Below are 21703 nucleotides of genomic sequence, written 5' to 3'. Positions count from 1 at the left end.
AAGATTTTATTTATTTGACAGAGAGAAAGAGACAGCCAGCAAGAGAAGGAACACAAACAGGGGGAGTGGGAGAGGAAGAAGCAGGCTTCCCAGCGGAGCAGGGAGCCCGATGCAGGGCTCGATCCCAGGACCCCGGGATCATGCCCTGAGCCGAAGGCAGATGCTTAACGACTGAGCCACCCAGGTGGCCCTACATGGACCCTCTTCTAATCAGAAAAAGAGTTTTGAAAACTCTGTACGTGGGCCCTCTGTGGCAAAAAGAGAAGGAAGCGATGCCCGCAGTTCCCCAACAAAAGGACATTTACAGTTACTGTCAACTACATGCCTTGGCTTTTGGACATTAGAATGGATTCTAGTCTCAGTTCCGGGACCTTCTTGTTAGATGCCCTTGGGCAAATTATTAAACTGCTCTGGGCCTCGGCTTCATCTCCATAAAGTAACTTCTCTGCCAAACTTCATCACCAAACCCGAGAAAGTAGATAAAAAAGAACTTTCAAAGGATGTGAAAGGGCTTATAAAGTTGTATTATTCTTGTTACTATCAATTCTGCCAACTGTTAAATACTATGAAAAAAAACTGGAATATGGAGATATAAAGCTGTTTCACCACCTGGTTCTGTCTGTCTCAGTTAAGATGATCTGAACCAAGATCCTGCTACGAGGATGGGAGAGAAAATGGTACCCACAGATTGCTTATGTGGCTATTCTCCCTGCTTTTCTGATAGCCGTCCAGAAGGCTCACATGCACTTGGGGTACTCTATCAATTTTCTTCCCTTGTTCGTGTTTAAAGTCCATTTCCCCCTAAATGATTTATGCCCCACCCCCCTTCCAAGTTCTACAGAGCTGTGTCCTGGCAGCCAAAGGAGGCACTTACCCATGATGCCGTCAGCCTGCGCGTCTGCTGTGTTAGACGTGCCACCCCCATGATCCAAGAGAGATTCAGTCCGAGCTGCTGCTGGCAAACGGGGCTGCTGCTGAGGAAAACACACACAAACAATAATTTAATAGTAGGCTATTTCGGAACTGAAGCCAAAAAGATTCACACTTCCACTCCCTGGCTGGCTTTGGAGAAGCAGTCATAGGAGCTAGAGACAAGGAGAGGTGAAAGAAGATCAATGCACATAAAAAAATAAATAAATAAGAGGCCAAAAAGGCTAAAAATTCACTAACTCAGGAGTCTTTTCCATCGAGGGAAAACTAGAAAGTGTTCGGATTCTGCTGTTGGCTATTAAACCATGTCTTTTGTTTGCTTTAAAAGCCATGTTTTATTCAAAATGTGGAAATGAACCTAAGCGCATATCACAAAGCGCTCCAGACTGATGAAGATGCCTGGGAAGACAGTACGGCACTGTGCAATTTGCTCCTGGTTCCAGCACGTCCTTGAGGACAGAAGGTTGAAGTCAGACTATGAAGCCCACTGAGGGCAGGGACCCTGCCTCAGATTGGTACAGAGCCTCGGACACACGAAGTGCTGACAAAGAACCAGCAATTTTATTTTATAAAGATTGGGAGGGCAACTTTATGTCTCAAGGAAATCCTAGCACTTTTTTTTAAAGCACTCTAGCAACAAAACAAAACAACAGAAAAAACAAAAAAACCCCAAACCCATGGAACAGCCCAAATTGCAAACGTCTTGAAAGGGCTTACTGCTTAAATGCTGAACTAGCCTTCTCTCAACAGGTATCAGGCACAAGAGGACTGTTTTAGATTCTCTTTTTATCCTTGGTTTACTATTGTCTGCTGCCTCTTAAATGGAAAGGAAAAAAATGACAAATGGTATAAAGACTCTTCAGGACAAGGGGAAATTAAAACCAAAGCACTGAAAGGATCCAGGAAGGCTCTTTACCTCTGAGGGACACGTCTCTGCCGACCCAATGCTATGGTTTGCTCCTGCCAATGAGCTAAGAAGGCTAAAGCCTTGGTTCCTATCTGAAAAGAAAACAATACAAGCACTGAAATTTGTTATTTACATTTTAAAATGTTAAAATGACCGTGATGAAGAAACAGTGGCTATTTCCTCATTATAAAAGTTTTAACTATAAAAACTGTCACTGTCAGACAACAGTAGGTGCTTATACATCTTACTCATGCTTGCATTTTCTTTATAATTACTATTTGAATATATGAATTTTTAAAAAAATTTTTTTAAAGATTTTATTTATTTATTTGACAAAGAGAGACACAGCAAGAGAGGGAACACAAGCAGGGGGAGTGGGAGAGGAAGAGGCAGGCTTCCCGCTGAGCAGGGAGCCCAATGCAGGGTTCAATCCCAGAATGCTGGGAACATGACTTGAGCTGAAGGCAGACGCTTAACAACAGAGCCACCCAGGCACCCCTATGAATTTTTTTTTTTAAATAAAATCTTTTTAAAAAATAAAACAGTCACTAACAATTACTATACTCTCTCAAATCTGAATAATTTAAACACTCACAGACACGGTTCTGGATCAAATATAATGGCAGGGCCATTACGACAAACAAGACCACTCAGTGGATCTTTTGCAAAGGTTAACAGCACTCGTGTTTCTTTTTCTTTTTTATTTATTTGAGACAGAGCATGAGCGGGGGGTGGGGGGCAGACTCCCCACTGAGCAGGGAGCTCACCGTTGGACTCGATCCCATGACCTGAGCTGAAGACAGCCACTTAACCAACTAAGCCACCCAGGTGCCCCTACAGCATTCATGTTTCGATAGTCATTATGAACCAGTATTGTGGTGTTTTAAACAGTATTTTAAATGTCCAGAAACATTTTAAAAAAAATCAACACAAAGACATTATCATCAGGGGAAAAAGGAACGTGCATGATTCTTTTTAAATAAAGCTTTAATGCTGTGATGGATGAGCCATTTGCAGCTAAGGCCCTCTCAATGTTTGTACTTAGAGTGGAGGACAAGTCTGGAGCAGAACACCTAGCACTGATGACAGTACAGGCTCCAGGCCTGACCACTGTGTTCCTCAGAATCACCCAGAACACCGATTACAACTACCCTGGTATTCAAAGACCCTATCTCAGACTCACTGAGGCAGAATCTCTGGGGCAGGTGCCAAGGAAGCTGAACTTTCATTTTATTCATATTTATCTTTTTTTTCCAAGTTGATTTATTTATTTTTAGTAATCTCTGCACCCAATGTGAGGCTCGAACTCACAAACCCAAGATCGAGAGTCGAGCCCAAGATCAAGAGTGGCATGCTCATCAAACAAAAAGAAATAAAAGGCATCCAAATCGGCAAAGAAGTCAAACTTCGCAGATGACATGATACTCTATGTAGAAAGCCTGAAAGACTCCACAAAAAAGTTGCTAGAACTGATACAGGAATTCAGCAAAGTGACAGGATATAAAACCAATGCACAGAAGTCAGTTGCGTTTCTATACACTAACAATGAAGCAGAAGAAAGAGAAATCAAAGAGTCGATCCCATTTACAATTACACCAAAACCCATAAGATACCTAGGAATAAACTTAACGAAAGAGGTAAAGGATCTGTACTCTGAAAACTATAGAACTCTTATGAAAGAAATTGAGGAAGACACAAAGAAACAGGAAAACATTCCATTCTCATGGATTGGAAGAACAAATATTGTTAAAATGTCTGTACTATCCAAAGCAATCTACACATTCAATGCAATTTCCATCAAAATGCCATCAGCATTTTTCACAGAGCTGGAACAAACAATCCTAAAATTTGTATGGAACCAGAAAAGACCCTGAATAGCTAAAGTAACAATGAAAAAGAAAACCAAAGCTGGAGGCATCACAATCCTGGACTTCAAGCTGTATTACAAAGCTGTAATCATCAAGACAGTATGGTACTAGCACAAAAACAGTCGGTTAAGCAGCTGCCTGGGGACAGAATAGAGAACCTAGAAATGGACTCTCAACTCTATGGTCAACTAATCTTCGACAAAGCAGGAAAGAATATCCAATAGAAAAAAGTCTCTTCAACAAATGGTGTTGGGTAAGTTGCACAGCCACATGCAGAAGAATAAAACGGGACCATTTCCTTATACCATACACAAAAATAGACTCAAAATGGACGAAAGACATCAATATGAGACTGGAATNGGGTGGGGGGGATGGGCTAGCCTGGTGATGGGTATTAAGGAGGGCACGTATTGCATGGAGCACCGGGTGTTATATGCAAACAATGAATCACGGAACACTACATTAAAAACTAAGGATGTACTGTATGATAACTAACATATCATAATTAAAAAAAAAGTTACTTTATCAAAAGACCCTGGGGGGGAAGAAAAAAAAGAAATGGCAGAAGACATGAACAGACATTTCTCCAAAGAAGACACACAAATGGCCATGAAAAATTGCTCAATATCACTGAGCATCAAGGAAATACAAATAAAAACCACGATGAGATACCACCTCACATCTGTCAGAATGGGTAAAATTAACAAGTCAGGAAACGACAGATGTTGGTGAGGATGTGGAGAAAGGGGAACACTCTTACACTGTTGATGGGAATGCAAACCAGTGCAGTTACCCTAGAAAACAGTATGAAGGTTCCTCAAACAGTTACAAATAGAGCTACCCTACAACCCAGTGATTGCACTACTAGGTATTTACCCAAAGGATGCAAACATCGTGATTCGAGGGGCACATGCACCCCAATGTTCACAGCAATGATGTCCACAATAGCCAAAATATGGAAAGAGCCCAGATGTCCATCAACAGATGATATGGATAAAGATGTGGTTCATATATATGATGGAATATTACTCAGCCATCAAAAAGAATGAAATATTGCCATTTGCAACGATGTGGATGAAACGAGAGGATACTATGCTAAGTGATATAAGTCAGTTCGAGAAAGACAAATACCATATGATTTCACTCATATGTGGAATTTAAGAAACAAAACAGATGAACATAGGAGGAAGGAAAGAAAAACAAGGTGACAACAGAGAGAGAGAGGCAAACCATGAGAGACTCTTAACTATAGGAAACTAAGGGTTGCTGGAGGGGAGGGGGGGGGATGGGGTAACTGGGTGGTGGGCATTAAGGAGGGCATGTGATGGAATGAGCACCAGGTATATGCAACTGATGAATCACTGAACTCTGAAACTAATAATACACTGTGTGTTAACTGAAATGAATTTAAATTAAATAATTTTTTAAAAACCACTTCTAACTTCACTAAAGATGGTATTGGGTGGGGGGAAGTGTTATGCTCTTCTGACTGGGCCAGCCAGGTGCCCTGGAAGCTGAACTTTTAGCAAGTATTCCAGGAGAATCTTAGGATCAGGGAAGTTTGAAAAAAAAAAAATCACTGCCTTAGAGTAGAATGTGAAACCCACATTCCAAGAGTCTAATGACATACAAGTCAAAGAACATTTCTCTCAAAAAGACAACTTCCTTCCCTGTCTTTCCTCTTTCCCTCTCTTCCCTGAACCCATTCTCAGCTCTTTAAACCATCTATAACTTCTTGCATGCTCTCCCCTGTCAGGTAAAAACTGCTGTCACAGTCACACACAGGCAGTGAAAAAGGGAAGCACTGCAGTCTCCGTCCTCACTCGAGATTACCTACACCGGGCCGAGGCCCCGACCGTGGCATGCTAGGCGGGAGCCCGCAGCTTTCTCCAGCCTGACCTCTCCCCACGTGGGCAGCTGCACGCTCGAACAACCTGCTGCTTTTCTCCCGCCATACCCCAACAGTGGCAGCAGGGCCAATGGTGCCCCTGTACTCCTGGGGTGCCTTTCACCTCCTCATCCAACTTGCCCACTCTGCCAGGAATGTTCCAGGCCAAATGCTCGGGTGCGCACATCCGAGGCCCAAGCACTAAGGTGTCATGGAGGCGGGCAACAGAGGCTCAGAGGCCAAGAGAAGCAGACCCACGTGGTGTCTCACGCTGAGGGCCGTACGGAGCCTCAGGATGCTTATTTAAGCATCAGCATAATTCCTTCTTTTTGGCCAATGTGCTGTAGATTTTAAAGCAGCTGCACACAGTTCAACACTCTGACAGGGATTTTGCATAGCGTGAGAGCCCACGTGGGTCTGCTACTTGAGGCTCTCGTAGGAAAGGCATTACCCGAGTCACAGAGCACTGCTGTAAAACAGCCCTCACTATTATTACTAGAAAAACGTTGGGCTTGGGGTAATTCTCAAATTCAATTCACAAATCTCTCCATACGCCAATGCTACGGCTTGTGTTTTTCCTCTGTCGGGCATTACCTAAACTTGGCAGGCCAGGTCACAATCCGTGAAGAATAATGCAATATTGTGTCAGTTTAGACAAGTCATTAGATCAAAACGGTCTATTTAAAATTCCTCGTTTTTTGACAGTCGCTGCTTCCAAGGAGGGGGTCTGGGACGGACAGAAGTGAGGGGAGCTGGACTCAGCCCTGCAGACCATGAACCTTTGTGTGCCTCTGGACTTTTGTTCCATGTTTATGTGTTTACGTACTCAAAGAGATTTTTTTTTAATGTCATGATTATCTATGTGTATTTTATCACAATAAAAAAAGTGAATGCCCCACTTCTAAAAATGGGTAAGACGATGAAAAAGTCCAATTAGTGGGACGAGAACTGGACTACAGGTCAGAAAGCCTGGATTTCACTCCTGGCTCTGCCTACCAGTGTGACCTTGGGCAAATTCACCAGTCTTTCTGCATCTCAATTTCCTGCTCTATAAAACAAGAGGGGCAGTATCCGTGATTGTTAAGGCCCTTCTGCTCTAGAAGTCTGTAAGTTTATGAAGAGACACTTGAGCCTCGCGTATAGTAACTTTGAATCAGCTGGGCTTTTTTTTTAATTACTAAATGGAAAAACAAGAACCTTTAATTTCCTAACCCTTTTAAGGTTCACAGGTGACTACGAGTTTATAATCAGGTTTTAGGCTAATTATAATAAGCTGGAAGGACTTTTGCTCAGAATTTTCTTATAAGCAATGGAGAAACATAGTCAAGCTGACAGTCCACTATGTTTCACTGCTGATATTTTAAGTAGGTTAGAAACATATCAATTTTCACAATTAGAAAAACAATTCATTTTTGTTCAACCAAAGCAGATTGCTTGCACATTCATGTGGCTCAAAAAAAAATTTGGATGATATTTTATACATCTACGGTTTTAAACTCTCAATTCTGCCTAGTTTAAAACATGTTTAGCAAAATTCTGCCCATGTGCACCCACTGTAAAACTATTCTTCTCATAGAAAAGGATTACATCAATCTTTTCTGGTTTGCCAGACTTTTCTCCCCAGGACTCGAGGCATGGAAATGTCATCCCTATTAAGAAGATTTATTCCTTTAGCAGGTAGCTGTTGAAATTGACTTTAGCATCTCTGATTTTATTGATGTCACAAAATACTAGACTAGGAAGGAGTAAATTAATCTACCTACTGAACTGATTCTTCTGGATCTTCAGAGCTCCAGAAAAGGGAAGCTGTTAAGTGGTGTAAAATTATCCTGGAAGGCACAGCTAAGTATATTAAACTCTGGTCCTAAAAACATCTAATTCAGTTTCAGACTACTAAGTTGGCACCTGTGGAATACTAGATTTTAAAAAGTATGGTATCATGAAAAAATCTACTGGTGTTGGTCATTAGCACAGAATTCTTCCAGAAGTGTGAGAAACAAAGCTATAGCCCCAGAATGAAGATTTGAAATGCCTTGGGGAGGAGCTTCTATTTATATATTTATTTTTTAATTAGAAGTTTCCAGAACATTTCATATATATGATGCTGTTTGGATATCTTTTCATAAATCTAAAAGCACAGCATTATTATACAAAACAAAAAGTGCACTTCACACAGCAATTGTGTGAACATCACATGAGACACTTGGAGAACTGAAAACCTGGGCCAAAAGGGAAATTTTAGCATAGTGCTAAATATACGAAGGATGCTGAAAAATCTGCTGACAGCTTGATATGACTCAGACAGACGCTGCAAGCATTAGTTAAACAGAGAAGTGTTTACTTCAAATGTATACACATGGCTACAATATTAAGAACCTCCATGGCCACACCCCCAAAATGTCTCAGATGACCCATTAAATATTTTCTGTCTTCATATTCAGCTTTTAGTTCTTTAAAGCTGCAATCATTTGGCATCATCTTAAGAAGTTCAAGTGTTCCCTATATTTTAAGTTTTCTTTACATCCCTTTTCTCTCTCCCCACAAAATATTTTCTTTCCCACCATGTGATGATACATATGACCAAACTTATACCACAACTAAGATAGTTCAACTTACAGAGAGGCTGTGCCTATTTTTTGAATGATATTTTTAAATCACACCATACAATTTGCATAAAAACTTATTTTAAGCACGTACTCCATCAGAAATCATTTCACTAGCATTTGGGAAATAAGCCTACACATTTTTAACATACTCCTCTTCTGCTTGACATACTGAAAGGAACATTTTTGAAATCAAAAAGAATTATTCTAAGAAACTATTGCTTGAAAAGACAAAACTTTGATGCATTGTGGCCGGCGGTGAATTCATGAAAGTGAATCTGTGCTCTCCCTAGGACAGCCGCGACACCGGCTCACAAGTCAAGAACAGTGTCTGCCAATGCTTGAAGATACAATGAACATGACCACAAAGTGACCACACCATGCTTTTTCCCTTTTTCATGAGTGTAAATGAAATGTTCATTGTAGAAAATTTGGAAAATAGAGAGGAGTATAAAGAAGACAACGAAATCATGAAAGATGCCCATCAGTCCTTTGGCATATGTCCTCCTGATTTTTTTTCTCTGCATGCACACACGCAAACTCTCACTAAACTGAACTAACCAGCAGAATGAGCACTGTCTTTTCCAAAGACCTGAAGGAAAGCTTTCCACTAATTCCAACAATGGCTCTACTGTACAGTCGTATCTCCAGAGCCTGAAGCACATTCTTTAAAAATCCTCAAAGTAATGTTTAGAATCAAGTCAAAAATCATTCAGAACTAAGTGTGAGGAATAAGAGCAAGGAAACAAAATTTACCACAAAGAAAAAGATGACCTTTCTTGTATGGTTCGTAACCAGCTCTAAAAAGAATGCCAAAGGAAAACTACCAAAAATGTTCTACAAGATGGCCGCAGAAGGAGGCCCTGTCTCCAGGGTGACAAACCTGCATGCATCTCCCGCCATTCATTTGCTTATGGACAATTTGGGGGATTTTTTTTTTTTTAAACAGTCTAATCACTTGACTCCTTTATTCCCTTCCATCTTCTACTTGTTCACAATTCCCTTATATCCCTTGTTCTCTGACTACACAATCTCTTCCACCAAATCATGCCTTCGTGACACACACACACACACACCAACAGAGATCTATTTTATTTTTGAGCACAACATTCACAGACAAAGTGTAAGAGATTATTCAAATCATTCCTTCAAAAGTTTCGCAATTAGGCATGGGATAAAAAGAGGAGCAACTCAGTCTGACTCAAGGAACACAGCTCCACAGAATGTGATGTTGGTATAATTCTATCCTACCCTAGAGATGAGGAAACTGGGATCCAGAGACACGACGCCATTTTCTCAAGATGACCAAGGCAGAGACAAACCCCACTAAAATCCTCTTTATTAACCATTCTTCCTCTCATTAATTTGATGTTGTTTTATTTCCTGTTAACATTAAATTTAATGACTAAATTTTTATTTAATCATTTTTACCCTCTCTTGTTCTTATGGAACATAGAAAACTACTAAATGAAAGAACCGTTGTTTCCATTATTAAAATTCCATTTAATCCTTACCCACCTGCATCACTAGAGATTAAACTATAATAGATAAACTGAAAATAAATTCTCAGGGCTTTGGAAATCCAATCTCCACAACTATTGTTTACCACTGTGGGATCAAAGTCACAACTCTATAATATTTGTTCAGTGCTCCCTCCTTCACTGATTGGTAACAGTAAAAGATCATAAAATCTCCCTTCCTTGCCCTTCACTCAGTGCTGGTATTTGTTGTAAAAAGACCCAGTGAACACCCAAGAGCCACATGTACAGCCTAAACCCTGCCATGGCCCTCATCAGTGCTCAGATGACAAAGCCTGGGTGGGGGGCTTTGGGGTAACACTAAATTGAAACTTGAAACAAGGACACTGTGTATAATGCTACCTTCTTACGTGAAACAATAAGCAACAACTTCATCTGAAAAACAAAACAAAACAAAACAACTCATCAGTCTTCTACTAACCAATTTATTTTCCCTGCTCTTAAAACCAAGTCTTATTTAACAAATGCCTCCCAAGTTCCAGGTAGAGCAGTGAGTATGATACCCAGCTCTTCCAGGGATAACAGAGTCCTCTGCAACCAGGCCTTCGGATGCACCAGACAAATGGAAAGAGAAGGCAATCTCACTGGAGACCAGAAAAGGGGTAGGAGAGGCCAACTTTTTTTTTTTTAAGATTTATTTATTTTATTTGAGAGAGAGACAGAGAGGAGGAGCAGAGGGGGAGAGGGAGAGAGGGAGAGAGGGAGAGAGAGAATTTCAAGTAGACCCCAAGCTGAGCGCAGAGCCCAACATGAGATCATGGACAGAGCTGAAACCAAGTCAGATGCTTAGCAGACTGAGCCACCCAGGTGAGGAGGGGTCAACTTTAAAAATCTGTCACATTTGGCATAAAGTACTGACCCTCACGTTCTCCTTTCCTGATGCTCACAAGGGGATATTATCAAATTATAAGCAGAAGACCCACAGGGTAGGCCCCTCCAGCCATAAGCCCAGCCGTGACAGGGGCTGAGGGTAACTCAAGTAGGCAGCTGAGATTTTATCCACATCCCTGTTCTTGAGCCACAGCCGGGCTTTCAGGTCGAGGAAATGTGAAGCAAGACAGTACAGGGAAGGTTCCGCAGTGAGCAAGTTCATATGGATAAAGAGATCTAAAAAAGCACAGCCCAGTTGTGAAGGCAGTCCTAACCACTTCATTTCCTGGACCGCTGCAAGTGACACCTTTAACGCACATAGTGGAAACTCTGACTTCCCTAGAAGTTTGACCTTTACAATGAATACAGTGGTATATGGGGATTTCCTAAGGAAGAGCTCACAATACATCCTTCAGCTCACTGCTTCTCAACCATTTTCATCATGGCCCCTAAGGGAAAAACTTGTTTCCTTCTCTACTCATCACCAACACTTCCGAAACCAGATGTGGGGGGGTTTCCACACCACACAACTCTCCAATTCTTGTATGACACCAACTGGGTGCCCTACAATTTATAATTCTGACACTAACTGCCTAGAGTTCGCGCAGACCCCTCAGGTTAAGGGCTCAATCCCACAAGGCTGCCCTCCTTCCCCCCCAACTTCAGACACCAACTGCAAGTCTCAGGTTGTCACCTGTGCTTCCAACTGGCTACAAACTGGGAGTTCCCACGATCCCTCCCTCAAGTTCAGTAATTTGCTAGAACAGCTCACAGAATTCCAGAAAACAGTTTACTTACTAATTCACCAATCTGCAATACAAAAATATAACTCAGGAACAGCCAAATGGAAGAGAGGCATGGGGTAACGAATCAGGGTGTGTTATCCTCCCAGTGCCTCGAGGTGTCTACCAACATGGAAGGTTGCTCAGGTTTTTAGGGAGGTTCCATTACACAGGCCTGGCTGATTAAACCATGGGCTGTTGGTGCCTAACTCAACCTTTAGCCCCAGGGGTCAGGAGGTGGCGCTAAAGGTTCCAACCCTCTCATCACAAGGCCGGTTCCCTGAAAACCAGCCCCCATCTTTAGGGGCTTTCCAAAGTTTACTTCATTAACATAAACTCAGGTGTGGCTGAAAGGGACTTGTTACTGAATATCCAAAGATGCTCCCTTCACCTTTATAGTTCTGGAGCTGTTTAAGGAGCCAGGACAAAAACCAAATATTAATTGATTATATTACCTTAGGAGTTCTGTTCCAAGAACTAGGGACAAAGATGTATTGTACTCAGGGCCTTTTTAGACATTTTTTTCCTAATCATGACACACCAGCCCCATTGAAATATTAATATCACAGATATACTGTATATATGTTTACATATTATACGTATATCTGTGCTTTATACATAAAATGGGTAATTTTTTTGCCCTCCCCCCACAAGAATCAATTTTCACCCCTTTGGGGGCAACAATGCCCCATTAAGAATGTATACCTTAGTTTATGAAACAAGACACTGGTAGACCCAAGAATATAAAACTAGGTTATTATAAGATAATCCAAAAGTTGTATCTTTTTTTAGGAAGATTTTCAAATCTCTTTCTAGAATAATAATTTGTCTACAACTTTAACGGTTTAAATTTCCTGTTTGCTTTTACAATATGAAATTAGCAAAAACACATTAACTGAGCACCTTCTGTTTACATAAGAATTTTCACTCAAATTGACAAGAATAATTTCTTGTGATGCTAAATAATTTAAAATAAACTATCATTCACTAGTAATATGTAAGTATTTATTACATTAAATATCTGGAGCTTTATCTATACTTTGGATTAAGTGCAGAACAATGGAATAGAGGTAGTATCAACACCATTTCAGATAGCCTTTTAAAAGGGATTTATTTTAAATCCAACAAGAGAATATAACAATTGTAAATATCTATGCACCCAACATTGGGGCACCTAAATACATAAAGCACATATTAACTAACAGACGTAAAGGGAGAAACTGACGGTACTACAATAATAGTAGGGGACTTTAGCACCCCGGTTACATCAATGGGTAGACCATCCAGGCAGAAAATCAATAAAGAAATGGTGTCTGTGAAAGACACATTAGAACAGATAGACTTTAACAGATATATATAAAATACTCCAACCAAAAATGACAGAACACATTCTTTTCAGAACACATGGAACATTCTCTAGGATAGATCATATGTTAGGCCACAAAACAAGTCTCAATAAACTTAAGATTGAAATCATATCATGTATCTTTTTTTTTTTTTTTAAAGATCTTATTTGTTTATCTGACAGAGAGAGAGACAGCCAGTGAGAGAGGGAACACAAGCAGGGGGAGAGGGAGAGGAAGAAGCAGGCTCCCAGTGGAGCAGGGAGCCCAGTGTGGGGCTTGATCCCAGGACCCTGGGATCACACCCTGAGATGAAGGCAGACCCTTAACGACTGTGCCACCCAGGCACCCCTCATGTATCTTTTCTGACCACGACAATATGAAGCTAGAAATCAATTACAAGAAAAAAAAACACAAGTGTGGAGGCTAAAAAATACGCTACCAAACAACCACAGGGTCAATGAAGAAATCAAAGAGGAAATTAAAAAAATACATGAGGACAAAAGAAAATGAAAACACAATGGTCCAAAATCTTTGGAATACAGTGAAAGCATCCCTCTAAGCAAAATTTCCCTTAGAGAAATTTATAGCAATACAGGCCTACCTCAAAAAAGAAGAGAAATCTCAAATAAACAATCTAACTTTACACGTAAAAGAACTAGGAAAAAAAGAACAAACTAAGCCCAAAGGTAGGAGAAGGAAGGAAATAATAAACATCAGTGCAGGAATAAATGAGTCAGGATTCTTAAAAAAAAAAAAAAAAAAAAAATCTATGAAACTGAGAGCTGGTTCTTTGAAAAGATTGAAAAAAAAAAAAAAGCCAGACTCATCAAGAAAAAAAGAGACCCATATAAACGAAATCAGAAATGAAAGGGGAAATAACAACTAACACCACAGAAATACAAAGGATTATTAAAGACTACTATGAAAAATTATATGCCAACAAATTGGACAACCTAGAAGAAAGGGATAAATACCTAGAAATACACAATCTTCCAAAACTAAATCAGGAAGAAATAGAAAATGTGAACAAACCAATTACTCGCAATGAAATTGAACTGGTAATCAAAAAAATTCCCAAAAAACAAAAGTACAGGACTAGATGAATTAACAGGTGAGTTCTACCACACATTCAAAGAGTTAATACCTATTCTCCTCAAACCATTCCAAAAAACAGGAGAGGAAGGAAAGCTTGCAGAAAAAGCATTTTACAAAATTCAACATCATTCATGATAAAAACTCTCAACAAAGTGGATATAGAAAGAACATAACTCGGGGCGCCTGGGTGGCACAGTGGTTAAGCGTCTGCCTTCAGCTCAGGGCGTGATCCCAGCGTTATGGGATCGAGCCCCACATCAGGCTCCTCTGCTGTGAGCCTGCTTCTTCCTCTCCCACTCCCCCTGCTTGTGTTCCCTCTCTCGCTGGCTGTCTCTATCTCTGTCAAATAAGTAAATAAAATCTTTAAAAAAAAAAAAAAGAAAGAACACAACTCGACATAATAAAGGCCATATATGAAAAACCCACAGCTAACATCCTATTCAATAGTGAAAGACTGAGAGCTTTTCCTCTAAGATCAGGAATAAGAAAAGGATGTCCACACACACTTTTATTCAACATAGTACTAAAAGTCCTAGCTACAGAAGACAGACAAGAAAAAGAAATAAAAGGCATCCAAATTGGCAAGGAAGAAGTTAAACTGTCACTATTTGCAGGTAACATGATACTATACATAGAAAACCCTAAAGACTCCACTAATAAAAATATCAGAAGTAATAAATGAATCCAGTAAAGTTGCAGGATACAAAATTAATATACAGAAGTTGGTTGCATTTTGCCACACTAATAACAAGTAGCAGAAACAGAAATTAAGAAAACAATTCTATTTACACTTGCACCAAACGAAAAACAAAAAACAAAACCCAGGAATAAACTTAACCAAGGAGGTGAAAGGTTTACAACCCTGAAAATTGTAAAACACTGATGAAAGAAATTGAAGACAACACAAAGAAATGGAAAGATACTCCATGCCCATAGACTGTAATAATTAATACTGTTAAAATGTCCATACTACACAAAGCTACCTACAGATTCAATGCAATCCTTACCAAATTACCATAATAACAAAATAATCCTAAAATATATATGGAACCACAAAAGACCCCAAACATCCAAAGCAATCTTGAGAAAGAACAAAGCTATAGGTATCACCCCGTTATTCAAGATACACTACAAAGCTGTAGTAATCAAAACAATATGGCACTGGCAAAAAATAAACACATAGATCAATAGAAAAGAACAGAGAGCCCAGAAATAAAGCGAGGCTCACATGGTCAATTAATCTGCAACAAAGGAGGCAAGAATATACAATGGGGAAAAGACAGTTTCTTCAATAAATGGTGTTGGGAAAACTGGACAGCTACATAAAAAGGAATGAAACTGGACCATTTTTTCAACCATACACAAAAATAAACTCAAAATGGATTAATGACCTAAATGTGACACCTGAAACCATAAAACTCCTAGGAGAAAACATAGGCAGTAATCTCTCTGACATTAGCCCTTAGCAACATTTTTCTAGATGGGTCTCCTCAGGCAAGGGGGAAAAAAGCAAAAATAAACTATCGGGACTACACCAAAATAAAAAGCTTTTGCACAGTAAAGGAAAACAAAAAAACCCCAAAAAGGCAACCTGCTAAATGGCAGAAGATATCTGCAAATGACCTACCCACAGGAGTTAATATCCAAAATATGTCATCTATACAACTCAACACCAAAAAAACAAATCATCTGATCGAAAATGGGCAGACATTTTTGCAAGTCAACAGAAGCATGAAAAGATGCTCAATATCATTAATTCACTCATCAGGGAAATGCAAATCAAAACCACAATGAGATACCACCTCACACCTGTCAGAAGGGCTGGAATCAAAAAGGTAAGAAACAAGGGGTGGCTAGGATGTGGTGAAAAGGGAACCCTCGTGTACTGTTGGTGAGAATGTAAACTGGTGCAGCCACTGTGGGATACAGTATGGAGGTTCCACAAAAACTTAAAAATAAAGATACTATCTGATCCAGTAATTCCATTACTGGGTATTTATCCAAAGAATATAAAAGCATTAATTTGAAAAGGTACACGCACCCGTATGTCCACCGCAGCATTATTCACACTAGCCAAGATACTGAAGCAGCCCAAGTGTCCGTCGACAGATGAACGGATAAAGATGTAGTGTGTCTACACAATGGAATACTCTTGGCCATAAAAAGGAGTAAGATCTTGCCATTTGTGACGACATGAATGGACCTAGAAGGTATTATGCTAAATGAAACAAGTCATTAAGAAAAAGACAAATACCATATGATTTCGCTTATATGTGGAATCTAAAAAACAAAACAAACAAAAAGCAAAAGCAGACTCATAAGTAGAGAACAAACTGATGGTTGCGGGGGTGTGAGGGTTGGGCAAGATGAGCGAAGAGTTGTGGGAGGTACAGGCTTCCAGTTACGGAAGGAATAACCATGGGGATATTAGGTACAGCACAGAGAATAGTCAGTGGTATTGTAATAGTGTTGGACAGTGACAGGTGGTAGCCACACCTGTGGTGAGCACAGCGTACAGACTTACTGAATCACTGTGTTGTACACCTAATAACACTGTGTGTCAAACATATTTCAATAACAACATATAAAATTTAAAATAAATTAAAACTCTAAAATTAAATTAAAGGATTTATTATTTTTTGGAAAAGATTTATTTTAAAGGCAATAAGCAAAAAAGTCCAAATCTCAGATATGATCACTACTTCCAGTCTGTCTTATTAAAATCTTACTCATGCCAGAACACCTAGGCTGAGGGGGCTCTGTAGGGAATGAACTTATCTGGCTCTGCCAATCATTTCCTATGCAGCCTGGGTAAATTATTTAACCACTCTGCGTGCTTCATTTCTCTAACCAGCCAATAATGTAAATTGACACACTGTAATGGAAAAACACACAACAATCCTGGTCGGGAGATCTGCCGTCCGGTCCCACCTTAGCTACTGACTATGTGAGTATGGCCAAGTCACGGCTCCTCCCTGAGGCCTCACCTTCCCCATCTGTAAAAGGAAGATGTCCCACCAGAAGCACACATGGAGAGTCTAGGTCTTAAACGCCTGCACTTGGCTGACCCGCGTACACTACCATAACAAATAAAAACAAGGCACTTGATCAAAGTCTACCAAATTCAGGAACATGAGTCAGCCCACCCAATATAAGAGCTGATAGAAAAAATACCGCCCAGAAAAATACTGGCAAGAAAAACATGATTGCTTTCCAGGATATTAGCCTTAAAAGTTCAGGCAAAGTACCTTCCCCACTTGAATTAGGTACAACTGCCATTCATCAGAATTCACTGCAGCCCGTTTTGGAAGATATCTATTTTCTGCTTGGATCATCTCTTGGTGTGATGTACTCTACAAACTACCTCCTGCCATGTTCAATAATGCTTTTATTTTATTTGAAATCTAAGTTATAACAGTCTGGGATTTGGGAAATCAAGTCCGTATCCACCCTATACGTATCCTATACTATAGACTCCAGTTAAATCCCTTCTCAGCTTTGGTTTTTCCAAACTTACTACTTAAGACAGTCTCCATTCTTCCCATCCTCTTGATTACTTCAGTAGCCCTGAGCTAAATTTTTTCCAATTACGTTGGAACTTTCTTCGCCTCCTAGGAAGACTAGGAAGAAGACTGATCAAAAGGAAAGCCAGTAACAGTGAGAAGCAGGGAAAACACATCATCATCCAGAGAGAAAACCATCACCACTATTCTCAGCTCTATGACAAAGTAAAGCGAATGTCCTTGCCCCCCACACCACCAGCATAAAAAGATTCTCTATCTGCTAGGAATTAACAAAACAGTTCTTTGATTTCTCTATGCAATGAACTGCTTCTAGGACTATTTCACAAAGTACTGAAGTACCTGTTATTTGAAGCATTTAACCAAAAAAGGATGGATGGTCCAACGCTATCAAAGCCATTCCTATACTGGCGAGAAGGGACTAGCTCAAAACTTCCTAACGGGTTTTAGTCCAACGTAATTGAGAGATTCGTCATCCTATCAACCGACTGGTAATACAGGCTTACCAGTATCTTGGGAGGGAGTGTGTAGCATTTGATATGCCCTCCCATACCCCCAGCGGGTCTCAGCTGAGAATCGATGGATTAAATTACTCCTAAAATCTCCCCAAATATAAAAGCCTACTGATATTTTCACAGACTATGGCAAGTGTCTAAGAACTTCGCTACCACCATCCAACGGCCCCCCCATTCTCCCCTCATTTCTTCGTAATTTTAATTATTGGCTGTCACTTTCTCCAATACTATTTCTGCCTGAATTCCTAGCAAGTTCAATAGACATAGAGATGATCCTTTCAACAATCTCAGTTCACTAAATTTCTTTACTGATTTTGTCCTCTACCCTACTTCGGCCATGTATTCCCAGTCACGCCCTAAGACCTTATCATTACCAATAGCTACAACCTCGCCATAATCTCAATTTCATGCATCCCACTCTCTGAACACCACCTAATTTTACAGCACACTGCCTCCCTACAGTGCCTCAATCCAACTATTCTTCAACTCCACTGGGACCTCAAAACTATCACCTTTTCACTGATCCTCTCCCCACTGATTTTTCTCTTTCCCTTTCCTACCCAGTTTAAATTCCATGGTCAATCATTATAGTTACTCTCTTATGTACACTAATTCCTTGCTCTCTCTTGAGAGAGGGTATCTCTTGATACCCTTGCTTAGTAAAAGCACACCCGATTTCTCCATGCCTGCACCCATACGGCTTAAGGTAGCTGGGGAAAACACACACGCGCGCGTGCGCTGCCTGGCTTCACTTCAAATTTATCGTACCAAATTTCTAGCGGGCCCCTTCGTGCTGTCTGGCAATCTTACTTTATTTATATCCCTCAGTTCACTTTCTCTCTCGCTCTTCCAGTGAACATCCACATTTTCTTCTCTCACCTCAAACCCTAACACTACTGCCTCCTGCCCTCTCACAGTTGATAACCTGGCTCACTACTTCACTGAGAAAATTTAAGCAATCAGAAGATACTTCCACAGATTGCCACATCACAATTCTCCCCCCAGTGACATGCGCACCCACACACTCCCTCCCTGCCTCTTTCTACAGATCTACTTTCTCTCTCCTGTCCAGAGCCCATCCTTCCACTTATCCACTAGAGTCGACCCCTCACCTATTCCACATCACTCCAGTGGTTCTCCCCTCTCTCCTACTTCATCAGGTTTTTTGCTCTCTACTGGACCTTTCCCTTCAGCCTTTGGGCATGCTGCTCTTGCTCTCATCTTAAAAACATAATAAAACTCAGCCACGCTCTTTTCACTAGCTCCCACCTATTCCCCTGCAAAATTTTCAAAAGAGAGGTTTATAGTCATTGTCTCCAATTTTTCTCCTCCCAATCTCTCTTCACCTACTTCCCCAAAGCTGCTCTCTTCAAGGTCACTAGTGACACCCCACATTGCTAAATCCGAAGGGCAATTCTCAGTTGTCATCGTACTTGACCTATTAGCAGCATTTGGCACAGCTGACTGTTCCTCCGTCTTAAGGACACTCTGCTTGATCCTAGGACTCTACTCTCTTGGTTTTCCTACCTTGCTGGTCATTCTTTCTCAGTCTCCTTTGCTGGTTCCTTCTCTTCTCCTGATGTTGGAATGTTCCTGGACTGAGTCCTTGGTCCACTTTATTTACTACACTTATTCCCCTGGTGATCTCATCCAGGCTCACGGTTTTAAATGCATGCATTTGCCTCTCTTCTGAAACTCTACACATCTATCTAACTGGCTACTTGACATCTCCACTTGGAAGTCTAGTAGCCATCTCAAAGTTAAAAGGTCCAAAGATGAATTACACATCTGTCACCTTGCCCCTCAAAGTCGGCTACATTTCTGGCTTCCTCATTGCAACTGATGGCAACCTATCCTTCAAATTGCTCAGGTCCAGATCCTGGAGTCCTTGACTGCTCTCTTTCTCTGATATCTCAAATCCAAACCATGAGGAAATCATGCTAGCTCCACCTCAAAACATATCCTGAATATGACCTGTTCTTATGTCTTCCATTGCTACAACTCTGGTCCGGACCACACTATCTCTCACCTGGAGTGCTGCAAGGGCCTCCTATGAGATCTTCTGGGCTCCTCCTCACCTCCATCACCTATTCTCCACCCAGCAGCCAGAGTGATCCTTTTAGACCTAAAGTCAGATCACATTACTCTTCTACTCAATGACCTGCAACAGCTCCCAGCTGACCTTAAGAAAATGTGAAAGTCACTCTGATGGCCTACAACAAAGCCTTAAATAATCTGGTCCTCCACTTTCTCTGACCTTCTCCCCTCGGCCACTGTGTGTTCCTGGATATGCTTCAGACACATCAGGCATGCTTTCCCCTTAGGCCTTTGCTGAAGCTACTCCCTATGCCTGCTCTGTTCTTCTCCTGGATATCCACATGGCAAAGACCTCATCTCCTTCCTCAAATCTCAAGCTCTCAAGGAGAACAACCCTGACCACCCGATTTAATATTGCAGTCTATCTGGCAATCTCAACACCCCAACCCTGCCTTATTATTTCTTTTTTTTTTTTAAAGATTTTATTTTTATTTATTCGACAGAGAGAGAGACAGCCAGCGAGAGAGGGAACACAAGCAGGGGGAGTGGGAGAGGAAGAAGCAGGCTCATAGCAGAAGAGCCTGACGTGGGGCTCGACCCCATAACGCCGGGATCACGCCCTGAGCTGAAGGCAGAGACTTAACCGCTGTGCCACCCAGGCGCCCCTGCCTTATTATTTCTTTCCGTATCACTTCACAGCTTCTTAACATACTGTGCAATTTATTAAATTGTGCTGTCTACTGACTACTGCCTCCCATCAGAATAAAAACTCCACAAGGACAGAAATTTTTGTTCCTTTTGTTCACTGATGTATTCCAAGCATGCAGAACAATGCCTGGCACATGATAAATACTCAAGAGATATTTTTAATGCATGAATAAACACTTGAAACTGGATTTAAATTGTGGACCAGAGAGAGAGTTGAGGTGGACAGAAGAAAAACTCAAATGGCCCAAATACACCTAGGGTCTCAATTATGCCCCTAGACAATTACCTACTTAAAAGGGCTGCATTATTTCTTTCAGACCTGCAGGCGGATTATGTAATGCAAACACTGGCAACTTGCTCATAATACTAGGCCCTACTAGAAAGAGGCGCCCAGGACGGACGAAAGGCACTGCCCACGATTTTTGCCTTTGCCTCTAGGTGACTCTACACTGGGCAGTCCTGTCGTTTGCCTCCAGCTTTGTAAGTCGGAGGGGTGACTGGCAAACACCACACGATTTAGTAATGGGAGAAAGCAAGTCTGTCAGGGCTAATGCCATTTCCAGAATGCCTGATTTACTCCCATGGATTAGGCACAGACTCTTACAAGTTAGAACTAGACGACGATCATTTATGTCAGTAGTTCTCAGCTAGGGCTGAATATCTGAATTCCTAAGGCACTTAAAATATACTGCAGCTGCCCCTCCCTTCTGAGAGAAATGGTCTGGGTGAGGCACAGGTGGTAAAGCTGTTCCAGGTGATTTGAATGTGCAGCCACAGCTGGGAGCCACGGATGGGGCTCAACCTCATTTTCCAGATAATGAAGCCCAGGAAAAATGAGCTCTAAGGTCACATAGCTGACTGACAGTGTAAGGACTGGAAACTGTCTCTTGATTCTTTAGAGAAACAGCAATAAAGGAAAAATTTCATTACAACATAATAATGGGTATGGCCATGTATTACAGTAGTTAAATGCTATTATATTTATTAAAATCATGGCATCTATGTTTACAAATGAGAAATTTTCTTTACTGGCCCCTATCTTTAAGGGCTTGGGTTGGAGTTTGTTAAGGCAGCCCTGGAATAAATTAGGTACAC

General features: G+C 40.9%; 1 protein-coding gene across 2 annotated transcripts in view; it reads right to left on the bottom strand.

The window, feature by feature from the left end:
• AAGAB (alpha and gamma adaptin binding protein) overlaps positions 1 to 21703 on the bottom strand; it is a 58564-nt gene that overhangs the window by 12131 nt on the left and 24730 nt on the right. Inside the window, exons 6-7 of one of the 2 annotated variants that reach the window (XM_002914266.4) lie at positions 1847 to 1929; positions 875 to 971 (exon numbers count right to left, since the gene is read on the bottom strand). In XM_002914266.4, the coding sequence (XP_002914312.1) occupies positions 875 to 971; positions 1847 to 1929 (180 nt within the window). Of the gene's footprint in view, positions 1 to 152; positions 975 to 1846; positions 1930 to 21703 lie in introns of those variants that run through there. The other variant, XM_034660781.1, reaches the window with a different exon arrangement.

The sequence above is a fragment of the Ailuropoda melanoleuca genome, chromosome 5 (genome assembly GCF_002007445.2).
Source record: "Ailuropoda melanoleuca isolate Jingjing chromosome 5, ASM200744v2, whole genome shotgun sequence".
Classification (NCBI taxonomy): Eukaryota; Metazoa; Chordata; class Mammalia; order Carnivora; family Ursidae; genus Ailuropoda; species Ailuropoda melanoleuca.
Note: the sequence above shows the minus strand (reverse complement) of the source record. Positions and strands in the feature narration are given on the sequence as shown.